The sequence below is a fragment of the Penicillium chermesinum genome (genome assembly GCF_028974085.1).
Source record: "Penicillium chermesinum strain IBT 19713 chromosome Unknown utg000002l:1.0-5270490.0:1.0-5274688.0, whole genome shotgun sequence".
In the NCBI taxonomy this organism is placed as follows: Eukaryota; Fungi; Ascomycota; class Eurotiomycetes; order Eurotiales; family Aspergillaceae; genus Penicillium; species Penicillium chermesinum.
The window spans coordinates 4,028,649-4,042,476 of record NW_026695312.1 but is presented as its reverse complement, the minus strand read 5'-3'; the positions used below and the strand labels follow the sequence as shown (position 1 = coordinate 4,042,476).

General features: G+C 53.4%; 4 protein-coding genes across 4 annotated transcripts; 2 read left to right on the top strand and 2 right to left on the bottom strand.

Moving 5' to 3' along the window:
* Positions 1 to 370: 370 nt before the first annotated feature.
* Positions 371 to 3,105, bottom strand: N7468_002375 (uncharacterized protein; the record flags this gene model as incomplete). The annotated part of the gene is made up of 3 exons (XM_058471672.1): positions 371 to 502; positions 525 to 2,489; positions 2,554 to 3,105. 3 exons carry the CDS (start codon positions 3,103 to 3,105, stop codon positions 371 to 373), a joined length of 2,649 nt encoding a protein of 882 aa, XP_058334813.1.
* A 1,151-nt stretch (positions 3,106 to 4,256) lies between these two features.
* Positions 4,257 to 5,703, top strand: N7468_002374 (aminotransferase-like domain-containing protein; the record flags this gene model as incomplete). The annotated part of the gene is made up of 3 exons (XM_058471671.1): positions 4,257 to 4,736; positions 4,816 to 5,201; positions 5,256 to 5,703. 3 exons carry the CDS (start codon positions 4,257 to 4,259, stop codon positions 5,701 to 5,703), a joined length of 1,314 nt encoding a protein of 437 aa, XP_058334812.1.
* A 1,974-nt stretch (positions 5,704 to 7,677) lies between these two features.
* On the top strand, positions 7,678 to 10,634 carry N7468_002373 (uncharacterized protein; the record flags this gene model as incomplete). The annotated part of the gene is made up of 2 exons (XM_058471670.1): positions 7,678 to 7,915; positions 7,969 to 10,634. 2 exons carry the CDS (start codon positions 7,678 to 7,680, stop codon positions 10,632 to 10,634), a joined length of 2,904 nt encoding a protein of 967 aa, XP_058334811.1.
* Positions 10,635 to 11,925: 1,291 nt separating this feature from the next.
* On the bottom strand, positions 11,926 to 13,788 carry N7468_002372 (fungal specific transcription factor domain-containing protein; the record flags this gene model as incomplete). Its single annotated transcript, XM_058471669.1, has 2 exons — positions 11,926 to 13,341; positions 13,642 to 13,788. The coding sequence occupies 2 exons, from the start codon at positions 13,786 to 13,788 to the stop codon at positions 11,926 to 11,928; spliced, it is 1,563 nt and encodes a 520-aa protein (XP_058334810.1).
* Between the last annotated feature and the right edge of the window lie 40 nt (positions 13,789 to 13,828).

Genomic DNA, 13,828 nt, shown 5'->3' with positions numbered 1-13,828 from the left:
AGAAAAGAGAATACCAGGGGCATCCAGCAGTGAGATAGGAGAACCAGAGTATAGAGCAAGAAAAAAAAAAAGACATTAGGCTCCCTCCTCCGGAGATGCCGATGCTGATATGCTGATGAATTATGATGCTGTGTGTCTCCCATGCGTCTCCAGTACATTAAATGGTTGTTTTTTGTTCTGTGCCCTGTGCATCGCGCCGTACAACCTTTTTCATGTGACAAATATGCGCCTATCGACAGAACAAGAGAAAAAGCAGAAAGAGTTGAGAGACGGAAAAAAAAGGCCGATCGGGCTTGTGGAAAACCACATCGTTGCAGTGCGCGAACAGCTCGGAATGAGAAAGGCAAAGGAAAATCGAAAACGGCATTATTCAGTGCTTCTTCCCCTTCTCTTTCTTGGGGACCTCCCGGAGGATATCATCGAAACTCATGTTGGGATTGAAGCGACTGACAGGGCGGGTGGGAGGCTCAATGGGAGCGATGCCTGCAGGCAGCGGAAGTGCCTCGAGACCAGGATGTATAGACGTCCGTTGTGGCCGGCCACCGGCGGGAGACCGATCTCTGCCGATACCAGGCGGGGGAGGCGTCAACCCACCGTGCGACAGGTTCATCGGGGGGAGGCTGCGGGTCTGAAGATGAGCCCGCCGAGGACTGCTGGGCTTGATATGGCGATGAGATGGAAGATTCATTTTCATCCCAGGCGGCATCCTCGATCATGGGTGGATCGTTCAATTGACCAATGTCGGCCCATTTCTCTGCTACCTGCCAGCAGTGACTGCGACGATAAACACCCTCGACACCATTGATGACCACATCGGATGGCAGGCTCACAACACCAGCACCGCCGGCGACTCCAAACCAGGCACGAGAGGACTTGGTGTCGTTTTGAATCCAAGGAGCACCGCCGCGGGGAGCGATGCAAAGAAAGTACTCCACATTCTCGGTAAACCGCACATCGGGCACGTCGACTACGAGCATGGGCAGCGATTGGATTACGGCATAAAGGAAGATCCATTGACCGCAGCGGAGGTCAATCAGGTCCTCCAGGGTCTTACCAGCAGCGCAGCGTCGTTCGAACTGCATGAAGGCTTCGATAAAGGCAGTAGGGCGCATAGAATCCCGGTTATAAGAATCCATAAGAACCGCGTTGGTGTCGGAGTTCTTGATCTTCTTGTTCTTCAACTTGTTCTCCTTCTTCTCGTCCAAGGGTTTCCGGTGTAGCACTTGCAAGCCGGGTATCTTGGGTATATCGAACGGAATTGGAGGTAGTACCGGGGGAGTACTGCGATCGTACTCGCTGAGCAACTGGCGGAGGGCCCGAATCATGACATCTCTAGGAGCAGTCAGGGTAGGGTCACCGCCAGCACCAGAGGTATCGATCGAGCGGGTGGTCAGAAGGGTGCGGTCGACAAGCATATCGTAGAGATCGGTCAGATCATGGTACAGGTCGAGAAGGAGCATGCGGTTAAGACCGCTTTCCTCGAATTCATTCTTCTTCGACCGAGCCTTCGGTGGCCAAGAGCCGTACTTGTTGCGGTAGTATTGAAGGGTGAAACGACGGAATTCAGCAAACGCGTTGCGCCACTTGCCGAAACGAATGACCTTGCTTTCAGCAGAGGTGGCCGAGTTGGCACTACCAGACCAGATCGAAGGAAAGTCAAAGTCGGTCAGCTTCATGTACAGACCACGGAGACGGGAATCCAAATCGATGAAGCCACGCTCCAGTCGTTTTTGGGTGGTGGGGTGGATGAAACTGAACTTCGGGCTACGGAGCTGCTTGATTTCATCAAGCTTTCCTACACCATGGACAAAGCCCTCCAGGTAGAGCGGGAAGTACCGTAAACGCTCGCCGAGCACGAGGGCTTCAATCGTCTTTTCCCGACTCTTTCGCACATCAGCCAAACGTAATTCATCGCAGTAGTTGGCAAAGCTCGACGTAGCCGTTTCACCGAAGTTGGATCCGTCCAGATTTGTAAACTCAAAGCGCGCCAGAAGAACGGCAACGTCCATGAAGATGCTGAATAGGGAGGCGGATTTGGGAGAAGCGACTAGCGCCTGTCCCAGAAGAAAAGCGAAAAGGTTGCGGAACAGAAGGAGGGTTTCCGTGTCATCTTGCGAGAGACGAGACTGCGGCATCGACACATCGCTGTTGAGTGGGATTGGGAGATACAGATGCAATTCCTGCATTTCGTCAACGCCATCTTCAAAAGCCATGCGTTGGCTGCCTGAGCTCTCATAATCTTCATCAGCAACACCATTCAGTCTGTCAAGAGCGTTTGCCGGGGTAGTTCCCGTCGGGCTCTGCACGGAGAGGGAGCGCATTGGCTGATCGAGGCCACTGGATTTCGCATCGGTGCCCCGGGCAAGGAAGGTCAGAGATGGGGATTCGGCGAAAATGGTGGAGTCAACCTTGAAAGACGGAGGCCGGCCGGTGGCTTGCGGGAATAGGTACACATAGGTATCGCCTTGCTCGTTCCACAGTTCGTTGATCTACACCACAGTCAGCGATCTTCATATCCAGGGGCTTTTTTCTCGGATGCCCTGGCTTGCGTACCCGTTCGCCCCGGGAGAGCGGCCCTAAGTCGTATACGATCTTCTGGTCCAATCCAGCAATCCATGCAGCGGGGAGATTCTGTGGAGGTCTTCTCATATCAACTGAACTGGCGCGTGACCGGGCGCCCATGGCTCCGGGCATCCAGCTGCGGCGCTTTGATGGTGTACTCGGGCGGGAATCTGAGTTCGACCCTGGAACGGCCAACCCGCCCGAACTCGCGGGTCTGGCCAACTCGCGCCCTCTGCTTGATGGTCGGCCATCTGGTGAACTGGGGGCACTGTTGGCTAGATCCTGGTTTACAGAGAGTAATGATGGGGGCGGTGGTAGGCTCTCCAGATCAAAGCGCTCCATGGGACTTGGAATGGTTCGAGGCTCCGAGCCGGGGTTAGGGGTCGAAACATGGCGAGTTGGTCGAGAACTACTTCGAGGGCGTCGGTCTTGGCCATCGGGCGAGGATTTCGGGGATGCAGGAGAACCGGAATTGTGATCCTTGTGGCTTAGAGAGAAGAGAGACGAGATGCGCTTCGCCGACTTAACGGGAGCTGACAACATCCTAAGAGGTATAGGGGGGGCACAATTGGAGGAATCGAAGAGTAAGCGACCGCGGCGCAAAGCAAGAAGAGCAGGTCAAGTTAGGCGTAGGTCATGAAGAGGGGGGATGAGTGACCAGGGGTGGGTTCTCCGGAGAATGGATCGGCAGGAGGGAACATGCAAAGAATGGTAGTGGGAATGAGTTCAGACTTCCGACCAGAGCAACGAGAGAAAATTGTCTCCCGACTCAGGGGCGTTTCAGGAATAAAAGTGTGGAAGGGACGAGTCCGAAAAAAACCTTGGGAGGCTTTTTTTTTTTACTGCATAAGTTTTCCCTGTTACTTTACATGATTTTCGGAGCCTTACCCAAAACTATCAAGCCCAGTCATTCGATCCGGTTCCTTTGCATGCCAATAATAGCTCTGGTGGTTCCTTGGCTGTGCATTACGGGACCCACGCCCTGCCCCGGGATACTTCGTAGGAAGATTCGATCTGAGAATTCCGCCTTGTCATATCTGACGTCCATGAATTGTGATTATTTCATTTCTCGTGCGGCTGAGTTTCCGTCCATGGGACATGCCCGTGGTTTGACGAGATCCAGATACATGAGGACCCCCATCTTGAAGATCTTTGTACGGCCTAGTGGGGGTGAAAATACTGCTGTCTTAGTTTTAGTTAACTATGCAGAGCCAATTATCTCATTTCATCCAATTGGATATGATTGATATTGCACGCTTGTTGCCGCGAGATCCGACCGGGACTTACCCAGTCCCGGAAGAGAGGGGCCATGCCTAGCGACGCTAGTCATGTTACCAGCAAGTGAGGCAATACCGTACCTGACGTGGCATGTACATACAGTATGCCTGTTTGCAGGACAGTTGGGAGAACAAGCTGTCAAGGAAAAAAAAAGAGAAAAAGAAAAAAAGAAATAGGAAAAGAAAAACGTCGAGTTTTCCAACGCGAACTCACTAAGCACCTGCTGCTCTAACAGCACCATCCAACTCTCGTAACGCGGGGGGGGGTTCGGCCATCAGTGCCTGTCCCCCTCATCGCGCTTAATTGGTTCCATGTTCACTTTGTCTCGCCCACGGATACATAACGGATCCGCCCCCAGAGAGAGAGCTCTTGGCTCTTGACATTGAGCCTCCTCATAAGTCAACTCTCACTCCATCATGACTGCGCCCCCTGACTTCATCGATCTTCTCTGTGGTTGGCCGAACCCCGCGCTGTTACCCGCACCAGATTTGCTCCGCTCCGCCACGACCGTGCTAACCACGCCTGATATCACGAACCCTGCGCTCCAGTATGGCCCCGATGAGGGCTATGAGCCTCTCAGGGCCCACGTGGCCCACTGGCTGGAGACCTTTTACCAGCCTTGCGACCGTATCTCGTTACTACGCATCTGTATCACGGGCGGGGCTAGTCAGAATCTTGCCTGCGTCCTCCAGGTCTTCACTGACCCGCTCTACACGCGCACCGTCTGGATGGTAGAACCAACTTACCACCTGGCAGGCCGTATCTTCGATGATGCGGGCTTTGATGGGCGAGTGCACGGCGTCCCAGAGAATGACGAGGGGTTAGACCTCGAATTTCTAGAGGCTGGATTGCAGGCGGCGGAGAAGAAGGCCGCAGCAGAGGGGAACACGGAACCGGTATCTTGGCCATACGGAATTGCGTCTACCGCCGAGAGAAGACGGTGTGAGATTTTCAAAACTAACATGGTCTGTTTAGAAAATTAAACTTCCCCGGCCTTGGCGCAAGATCTATAAGCACGTTATTTACGGCGTGCCGACCTTTGCCAACCCGTCTGGCAAGATCATGTCTGTGGGCCACAGAGAGGAGCTGGTGCGTCTGGCTCGAAGGTACGATGCCCTGCTGGTCACAGACGACGTTTATGATATGCTGCAGTGGCCGTCCACTCCGGGTGGAGACCCTGCACAGACTGAACACCCAGTTGCACCACGCTTGGTGGACGTGGATCGCTACTTAGACGGGGGTCCCGTTGATGAATGGGGCCACACAATCAGCAACGGCAGTTTTAGTAAACTCATCAGCCCCGGGGCTCGCACGGGATGGGCAGAAGCGTCGGAGAAGCTTGCGTATGGGTTGTCGCAAGTGTGAGTCTTATTTCCAGCTAGACGATGTACCAACGATTGCTGACGAATGATCAGAGGGTCTTCTCGGTCAGGAGGAGCTCCTTCGCAGCTGTCTGCCGCGTGCGTTGACCAGCTACTTGCCACTGGGTTCTTGGAAACCTATGTTCGGGATACTCTGCGGCCCGCTTATGGGGATCGATACCACAGGATGATCGCCGCGATTGAGGAGTATTTGGTCCCCCACGGAGTTTCCGTGCCAGAACCTCCCGGTCCGGTTGCTGGTGGGTATTTCATTTGGATCAAGCTACCAAGTGATGTGGATGCAGCAGATGTAGTCAGGCGCGCTCAGCGGGAGGAGAACCTTCGGCTAGCTCCAGGGACCCTATTCCAGGTCATTGGTGACCAAGGCGCCGATAAGAATCGATTTTCTGATCGGCTTCGCCTATGCTTTGCATGGGCGGAACCACAGCAGTTGACTGAGGGCGTACGGAGACTCGGAGCTCTGTTGGGCCGAATGGTCTAGCCTTCTAGCGGGGCATGGGTTAGTAGTTTTCGCTGCCTATCTCTACCCGTGGTGAGACGGACGCGTGGCCTTTAACGTTGTATATAGAGGTAAGTTGTCTCCATAGCTCTAAAAAAAAATTAAAAAAAAAATTTCGAATATTATTCAGCTTTGTGGTCCTGACCTCGGGAATCGCATATGTAAAGATTGTGGCGTCTGAAGGTTCTCAAGAGTTTGTATTCATGTTCCCAAAGCAGTAGTTACTTGCCGCTTTTGGATCCGGACATCCGGAGATGTGAAGGATTTAGGCTGCAAACCTAGACAGCATATTAGGTATCTAATTTTTTTTAATTAGTACGCGCATATTGGAGCTCTTCCATAAATCTAATGGAGCTAGAGCCTAAAGGCTTACATGGAGGGGACTGAACTCACATCGCGGGTAGTGCCGGGCCAGCGGTATATGTATATATTTGCGGACTAGGCCTTGTCCAATTGCCCATACAACAGTGCCCGCTGGCGTCTGATCTATCTGCTAAACGCTGGTACCTCTGCAATTGAAGAGGACAAAGAACCGGATCGAAATTTAAAGAAACAAGTTCTTACCTGCAATGACCAATATTATCGGGAGACCTGTCTATTGTGCTAAAAGTGTAAGATGCCAGAAGCGCAGCACCTGCATAGTACGTCGACAAGGGGAAAAGCTTGGCGGAGCAGCTCCCGCTTATCAGGTTCTTCACATGGACTGATCATCGTTCCAGTACGAGGGATCGTGAACTCTGCGACCTGTGCCTGCCAAGTCTGCCGTGTTTGGTGGAGCTGATGCCTCCTCCGTCATGACTGTCATGAGGAATTTCGTCCCCGCGTCTCGGAATGCGACCCCATAACAACCCGCTTCCCCTAACAACCAAGTCTACGACGCGAGGCTGTCAACACAGCCAACGCTCACAGTGTCAGCCCTAGACCATACCAGAAGCCGCGGCTGTGTTGGAGAATGGCCTTGGGTCGAGGCGCGAACGAGCGAGTTTGCCCCTGATGTGCATTCGCGAGTACCACGGAGGGTAAAGGGGGGGCTCCACTGGTCTTCCATACCAGGAGGACCGTCACCCGTCCCACATCGCGTCCATTGTTGCCAATTATTGTGATGGAAGGGACCGGGGAGAATTATCCATGATCCCATGCCCCTTCTCCCGCTGGATGGGACACGCAGTTCCCATGCGATCAAGTATCTTGGAATGCTCTGGCCGATCCTGTTTACGGGTCGGAGGATCCTATAATAGCAATGGAGAGCCCAGCGCGATCCCTTTTGAGTCCTCTCGTTTTTCTCTCCAGTTTTTGGGCCTTTTCGAGATCTTGAAAGTTCGCTCGTTAGCACGGATCAGGCTGCAGACTCATCCAGGGGTATACCAATAACAAGCCTCCTTCAGCTGTGGCTTAGGCCCAGTAATCAGACCAATTTGTTTGGCACCAAACCTGCAACAACCGTCCTTGTGATTAGCTCCTCTAGCGTTTCAGCCGTCGACTTAAACGTTTCACGATCGGCGCCAGTCCTTCGGTGGGGCTGAGTGATTGGTGGGCGTGGACTCTGCAGCGGCGGCGCGTAGGAAAGCGGAGCCTGGAAAGTGCTTCAGGGACAATTTGAGGCCGCAGGGACCAGTTGAACAATATAGGTCAGTCCAGAACTCGGTCTCTTCTATCTTTTCGTCCTTTCTTCTCTTTGTTCTTTCGAAGCTCAACAATTCACTCTTTCTTTCCATTCTTTTTCTTTCTCCATTTTGGAAGTCACCGGCCTGGAGCTGCTTCACATTCAATCTTTCTGTGAACGCAGCTAGCTTCCCAGTTCTTTCCTTCTGCCTTTTGACAAGGTCCTGCTTTACTTGGAAAACAGACCTCTTCATTTTCCTCAGTACTGGTTACTGAATCCTTTTGTTCCCTTAGGAATCCATTCTTTACTTTGGACACGATTTCGCTGCTGGCTCAGCGACAGCTATCATAAACATGGCTATTTTCCACACGTCTATCATGATGTTCTTCGCCCACATCATCCTCTTGTTGGGCCTTCCAACCGCTCTTGTGAGCGCTGTGCCAGTCACACCGGTGACTAAGGACCTGGCAGTGTCTGAGAGGGCCTCATCAGGCTACTGGGTCGCGAATATCAAGCGTCAGGGTGTTGCTGCATTCAACAAGAACGCCGATTATCAAGTTTTCCGGAACGTCAAGGACTTTGGCGCCAAGGGTATGTCCTATCCAAGCTGGATTCTCCTGAGCAGAGCACTAATACACCAAAAGGTGACGGCTCGACCGACGACACCGCTGCTATCAACAAGGCCATCTCCTCCGGAGGGCGCTGCGGTAAAGGCTGTGACTCTTCCACCACCACCCCCGCCCTGGTGTACTTCCCTCCCGGTACCTACGTGGTCTCCAAGCCTATCATTCAATTTTACTATACCCAGATTGTTGGTGATGCTACTGATCTGCCTATTATCAAGGCCGCTCCTGCTTTCTCGGGCATGGCCGTGATCGATGCCGACCCCTACGAAAATGATGGCAGCAACTGGTACACTAATCAGAACAACTTCTTCCGTGCTATTCGTAACCTGGTGATTGATATCTCTGGCATGCCCCAGGGCTCCGGTGCTGGGATTCACTGGCAAGTTGGTCAGGCTACTAGCTTGCAGAACATTCGCTTCGAGATGGTCAAGGGCGGCGGTGCTGCCAACAAGCAACAGGGTATCTTCATGGACAACGGATCTGGAGGTTTCATGTCCGATCTCACTTTCAATGGCGGAAACTATGGGATGTTCCTCGGTAACCAGCAGTTCACCACCCGCAACCTCAAGTTCAATGGCTGTCAGACTGCTATTTTCATGAACTGGAACTGGGCGTGGACCTTCAAGTCCGTCGAAATCAACAACTGCCAGGTCGGGCTCAACATGTCGAACTCTCCTTCCAACCAGACCGTTGGTTCCGTTATGATGCTCGACAGTAAGCTTACCAACACCCCGACCGGTGTCGTCACTGCTTGGAGCCAGAAGAGCATCCCCAACGGTGGTGGCACTTTGGTACTCCGGAACGTCGACTTCTCTGGCTCAAAGGTCGCGGTTTCCAGCATCGACGGTGACAATGTCCTTGCAGGAGGTTCCGTCATTGCCGACTGGGTCCAGGGTAACACTTACTCTCCTGGCTCTGCTCCAAGCAAGCGTGCGGTCTCGGCTCCTGCGCCGGGTGACGAGGATGTTATCACTGTCACCAAGACCGTCATGTCTACTGTGCTAGCTTGCCCTGCTTCCTACTCTACTTCTTCCCTTGCTAGCAACAGTTTTCCCGCTCCCGAGCGTACCGTCACTCGCTCCGAGCCTGCAGCTCTTCCCACTGGTAGTGATAGCGGTGATCGTTCTCTTCTCCCGACTGGCATTCCCGGCCTTGACAACACCTGGTTATCTTCGCTTATTGGTGCCACTGGAACCGTTGATCTCCCCGTTCCCTTCGCTACTGGTGAGTCTGCCCCTACTAGCGAAGTAGTGCCTGCTGCCTCCAACAGCGTGGTCCCTGCGTCACCCAGTGTTCCTGTCGTGCCTTCGGAGACTACTCAAGCACCAGCTGGCCCCTCTGTTGTGGCTAGTGGAACTGCCAGCGCTCTGATTCCTCAGGGTACCTCTAGCAGCACCTTTGGCTCCGAATCAGGAGCCGACTCCGGCAGCAGTGGTACTTGCGGTGCCGCCCAGGCTGTTTCCTCTGCGCGCACTCAGAGCACTATGAAGTCTACCATGTCGGGCGGCCTCCTTGCCAACGGCGCTGTGTTCGAAAAGTCCAAGCCTCTGTACGAGGATGTTGCTGCTTCCTCTTTTGTTAGTGTTAAGTCCGCCGGTGCCAAGGGTGACGGCTCTACCGATGATACCGCTGCTCTTCAAAAGGTCCTTGATGGCGCTTCCTCTGACCAAATTGTTTACTTTGACCACGGCGCCTATGTCATCACCGACACCCTCAAGATCCCCAAGGACATCAAGATCACGGGTGAGGTCTGGCCCATGATCATGGTTCACGGCAGCAAGTTCGCCGACCAGAAGAACCCTGTGCCTGCCATCCAGGTGGGCCAGAAGGGCGACTCTGGCTCCGTCGAGATCAGCGACCTTGTCATCACCACCAAGGGCCCTGCCCCTGGTGCTATCCTTATGGAATGGAACGTTGCTGGTGCCACCCAGGGCTCTGCTGGTATGTGGGACGTCCACTTCCGCATCGGTGGTTCCGCTGGTACCGAGATGCAGAGCAACACCTGCAAGAAGACCCCTCTCGTGCAGACTACCCCCAAGGACGAATGTATCGCCGCCTTCATGCTCATGCATGTCACCAAGGACGCCAGTGCCTACTTCGAGAACACCTGGTTCTGGACCGCCGATCACGAGCTCGACCTCCCCGATCATGCTCAGGTCAACATCTACACTGGCCGTGGTATCCTCATCGAGTCCCAGGGCCCTGTCTGGCTGTATGGAACCGCTTCTGAGCACCACCAGCTGTACAACTACCAGGTCTCCAACGCCAAGAACGTCTTCATGGGTCTGATCCAGAGTGAAACTCCTTACTACCAGTCCAACCCCACTGCGCTGTACCCATTCACTCCTCAGGAGACCTGGAACGATCCCGACTTCTCCACATGTACTACCGCTAGTTGTAAGAAGGCCTGGGGTTTGCGTGTTCTCGGCTCTTCGGACGTGTATGCCTACGGTGCCGGTCTGTACAGCTTCTTCGAGAACTACGCCCAGACATGCCTCAACTCCGAGGACTGCCAGCAGAACATGGTTGAGGTCGACTGCTCTGACGTGCACCTGTACGGTCTTACGACCAAGGCGGCCGTCAACATGGTCACTTCCTCTGACGGCAAGAGCATGGTTCCTCAGCACCCCAACCAGAGCACTTATGGCTCGACCATTGCCCTGTTCTCGCAGAGCACTGCCTAGATTTTCCCTTGTTTGTGGTGGCTCATTTGGGTGGCATTCTAATGTAGCCTTGCTCTTCAGTTGTATCTTTTTCCTTCGACTCCAGTCTACATTTCCGTTCTTATCGCCTGTTGCTATGTATCCCCTTCCAGGCTTTTCTTTTTCTTTTCTCCTTTAGATAGTGGCTCTGAAACAGAATGGGGAGCCTATCGGAGGATTTGATACCACTGAATATTTCACATGATAAAATCCCTAATAGAGTGGTCAATGGAATGATAAATCTTACGATTCTTTTTCGGTTGTTGGGGGGGGGGGGCGTTATGATGTAGGAAACCCATACTAGTAACAGTACGTCAAATGGATCTCAGGATTAGAAACGTCTTGCCACCCGAGACGGGGAAATACAGAGAGGCCAATAATTCATACGCTAGACGGACGAGATGCGTATTCAATGGCCAAGTCACTTTACCATATGATCCGTTTCTGCATCCTACCTGTCCTTAACATTCATTCCTCTCGCCGAGACCTAGCGTAGTAGGTCAGCCTTGCGATCTCATATCCACCCGTCCTTGAAATTAAAGGTCCATTTTCCGGTGAAATTTCATTAAACCTGGTGGTTATCACCTGAGAACTCAAGTTAATAATCTGATCTGACAAACACCAGATTAGAGAAACCAGCACCAGACTTCGAAAACAATTAAAGATCCATTTTTTGGTGAAATTTTATCAAACCTGGTGGATATCAGATGAATCAAGTAGTGCCTAATCATGATTCATCTGATATCCACCAGACTTCGAAAACAATTAAAGATCCAATTTTTGGTGGAATTTTATCAAACCTGGTGGATATCGGACGAATCAAGATGAGGCACTACTTGATTCCTCTGGTATCCACCAGACTTCGGAAACAATTAAAGATCCATTTTTTGGTGGAATTTCATTAAACCTGGTGGTTATTAGATGTGTGATGAACCTTAGATCAAAGTAGCTTGGTGAACAATCGGGTTTCGGTCAGATAAATGCCAAGTTAAAGAACCAGCACCAGACCTCGAAATCAAGTGAAGGCTACTACTCCCCCTGATAGCGGTCAGCCCTGCGGAATTAGATTCCGTCCTGTTTACAGTGGTATAGCAGACCGTTCTGACCAAGGTCATCGAGCACAACTTGGAATTCGTACTAGCCGCAAGTTGAGTTTCCCTACTAATCCCCACCCATTCTTTAACCTGAGAAGCAAGATTTGAACACCCATATACATCCAAGCCCATAATGCCTATCAACAGAAGCCCCGCTCAAGAAGCAGCCAGCACAAGAATCACAACAACAAAAAATTGAAATCGTCCGGCCTCTCCCTCGCCAACTGAATCCACGACTCCATCACCGGCCCCTCATAAGTCCACCAGGTCTCCAAGAACCCGACCACTCTCGCCCGATCCAACGTCCGACTAATCCGCATCACGTCGCGAAAAGCATTCTGCACAAACCGTTGACTTGCTACATCTCCCCGTAACTCCGTCCCCGCCACGAACAGTGGCCACACCAGATCCTGCGCAAACATCCCGTTCCGCGTCTCCGAGAGATGTCGCACATGCGCCAGGATCTGCTCGCGGGAGCTGCGCACGTCGACGCGCTCGTGCCGCAGCTCCGGGAACGCCTGCGAGATGTAGATCAGGTTGGCGTGGTAGAACATCCAGACTACGAGCTCGAAGTCGCGACGGTCGGCGTCGGACCAGAAGGTGACGGTGTCGCTGAGGCGGAGGGATTTGAGGCGGGCGGCTTCGATCTGGGCAATGGTGTCCTGGATGACGGACGGGGGCAGGGGCGCGGGGGAGTTTGTCTTCTGGCGCTCGAGGCGGGTGATGAGGTGGATTATGCGGATGAAGTCTGCTACGGCGGCGTCTTCGGTGCTTGTGGGGGCTTGGGGGATGTTGTTTGTGGGTTCGTTGGCGTCGTCGAAGGTGGTAAGGTGGGTCCAGACGGTGGTGGAGAAGAATTCCTGCAGGAGGAACTCTTGGATGCGTGCGAGTTCGGTCTGGATGATGGGAGTTTGGTTGGTGTTTACGAGGATAAGCTCGCGGGCGGCTTGGAGGTGGATGCGCCAGCCGGCGGAGGCGGCGTTCAGGAGCTCGTTGTTACAGATGATTATCACGGATGCGAGAGTGAGCGAGGCATCAGTTCGCGACTCTAGGGATTGGGATGCGGTCAAGGAGCTGAGCTCTCGCGCGAGCAGGGCTAGCGCCTTGTTTTGGAATGCATTGGAGATATCTGTAAACTTCACGAACCAAGGATCCTGCCGCGGGTACTGCGAGGCGAGGTCATGCGCGGCTAGGGCCAGGACCGAGGACATGACGGTTTCTGAGTTCTCAGCCAGTGGGAGGATGATCTGGCGCCATGGATTCTGCGGCCCATCGATCCATGCCAGTCTATGCGCAACCCGTTCTTTGTACCAGGCAAGCAACTGCGATGCGTACGGAAAACGTGGGCTAGTCAGACTTAGTTCGGTGGCAGGAGAGCCTAATGTCGCCGGAGAGAAAGGCTGGATTCGGAGAAAATCAATCGAGCTGGGGATGGTAAACTGGGAAGCGCTGGAGCCGCTCACGACCATGGCGTTAGTCAACGTCTCGACCTGGCTTTCGCGCACAGGAATCGACTGGCCAGTTAGCTTGCCCCGACTGGCGACACCTTGGCCCCATTTCAGCTGGATGCCGTAGCCGGGACATTCGAGGTTGCGCTTTTACATTTGTGGCAGCCGGGCAAGCCGCGGTCACATTTGATGCGTCGTTTTTGGCAGGTTGGACAATCTTATCGGCGGGATCAGCGCTGACACACGTGGGAAGAGGACCATTTAGGGCATGCTACTACCTTTTGTGGGCCGCACCGCTGTCGAAGGCTCTGACATGTCCCCATTCGCGTGGGCCGACTAAGACCTAGCCAAGGCCAGACCGGACCTGTAGCTTGGGAGGCGGGGATGCAGAAATGTCCTCGAGTGTCCGAGTAAAAGAGCGATAAAATCCGCGAACTTAAACCCAACGCGGTATCGCAACGCTTTTGGGGGAGCGGAGCTGATTGGCCCATCGCGCGGAGGTGCGGGGCCCGCCACGCTCGTATCGACGTCCATCCCGCATTTATTTTGAGGGGGAGGGGGGAGAGCGAGGTGTGGTAGTCTGATACAGAGCATGGAGGTGTTCAATAGGGCAATTTTTGCTTCATGACACCCG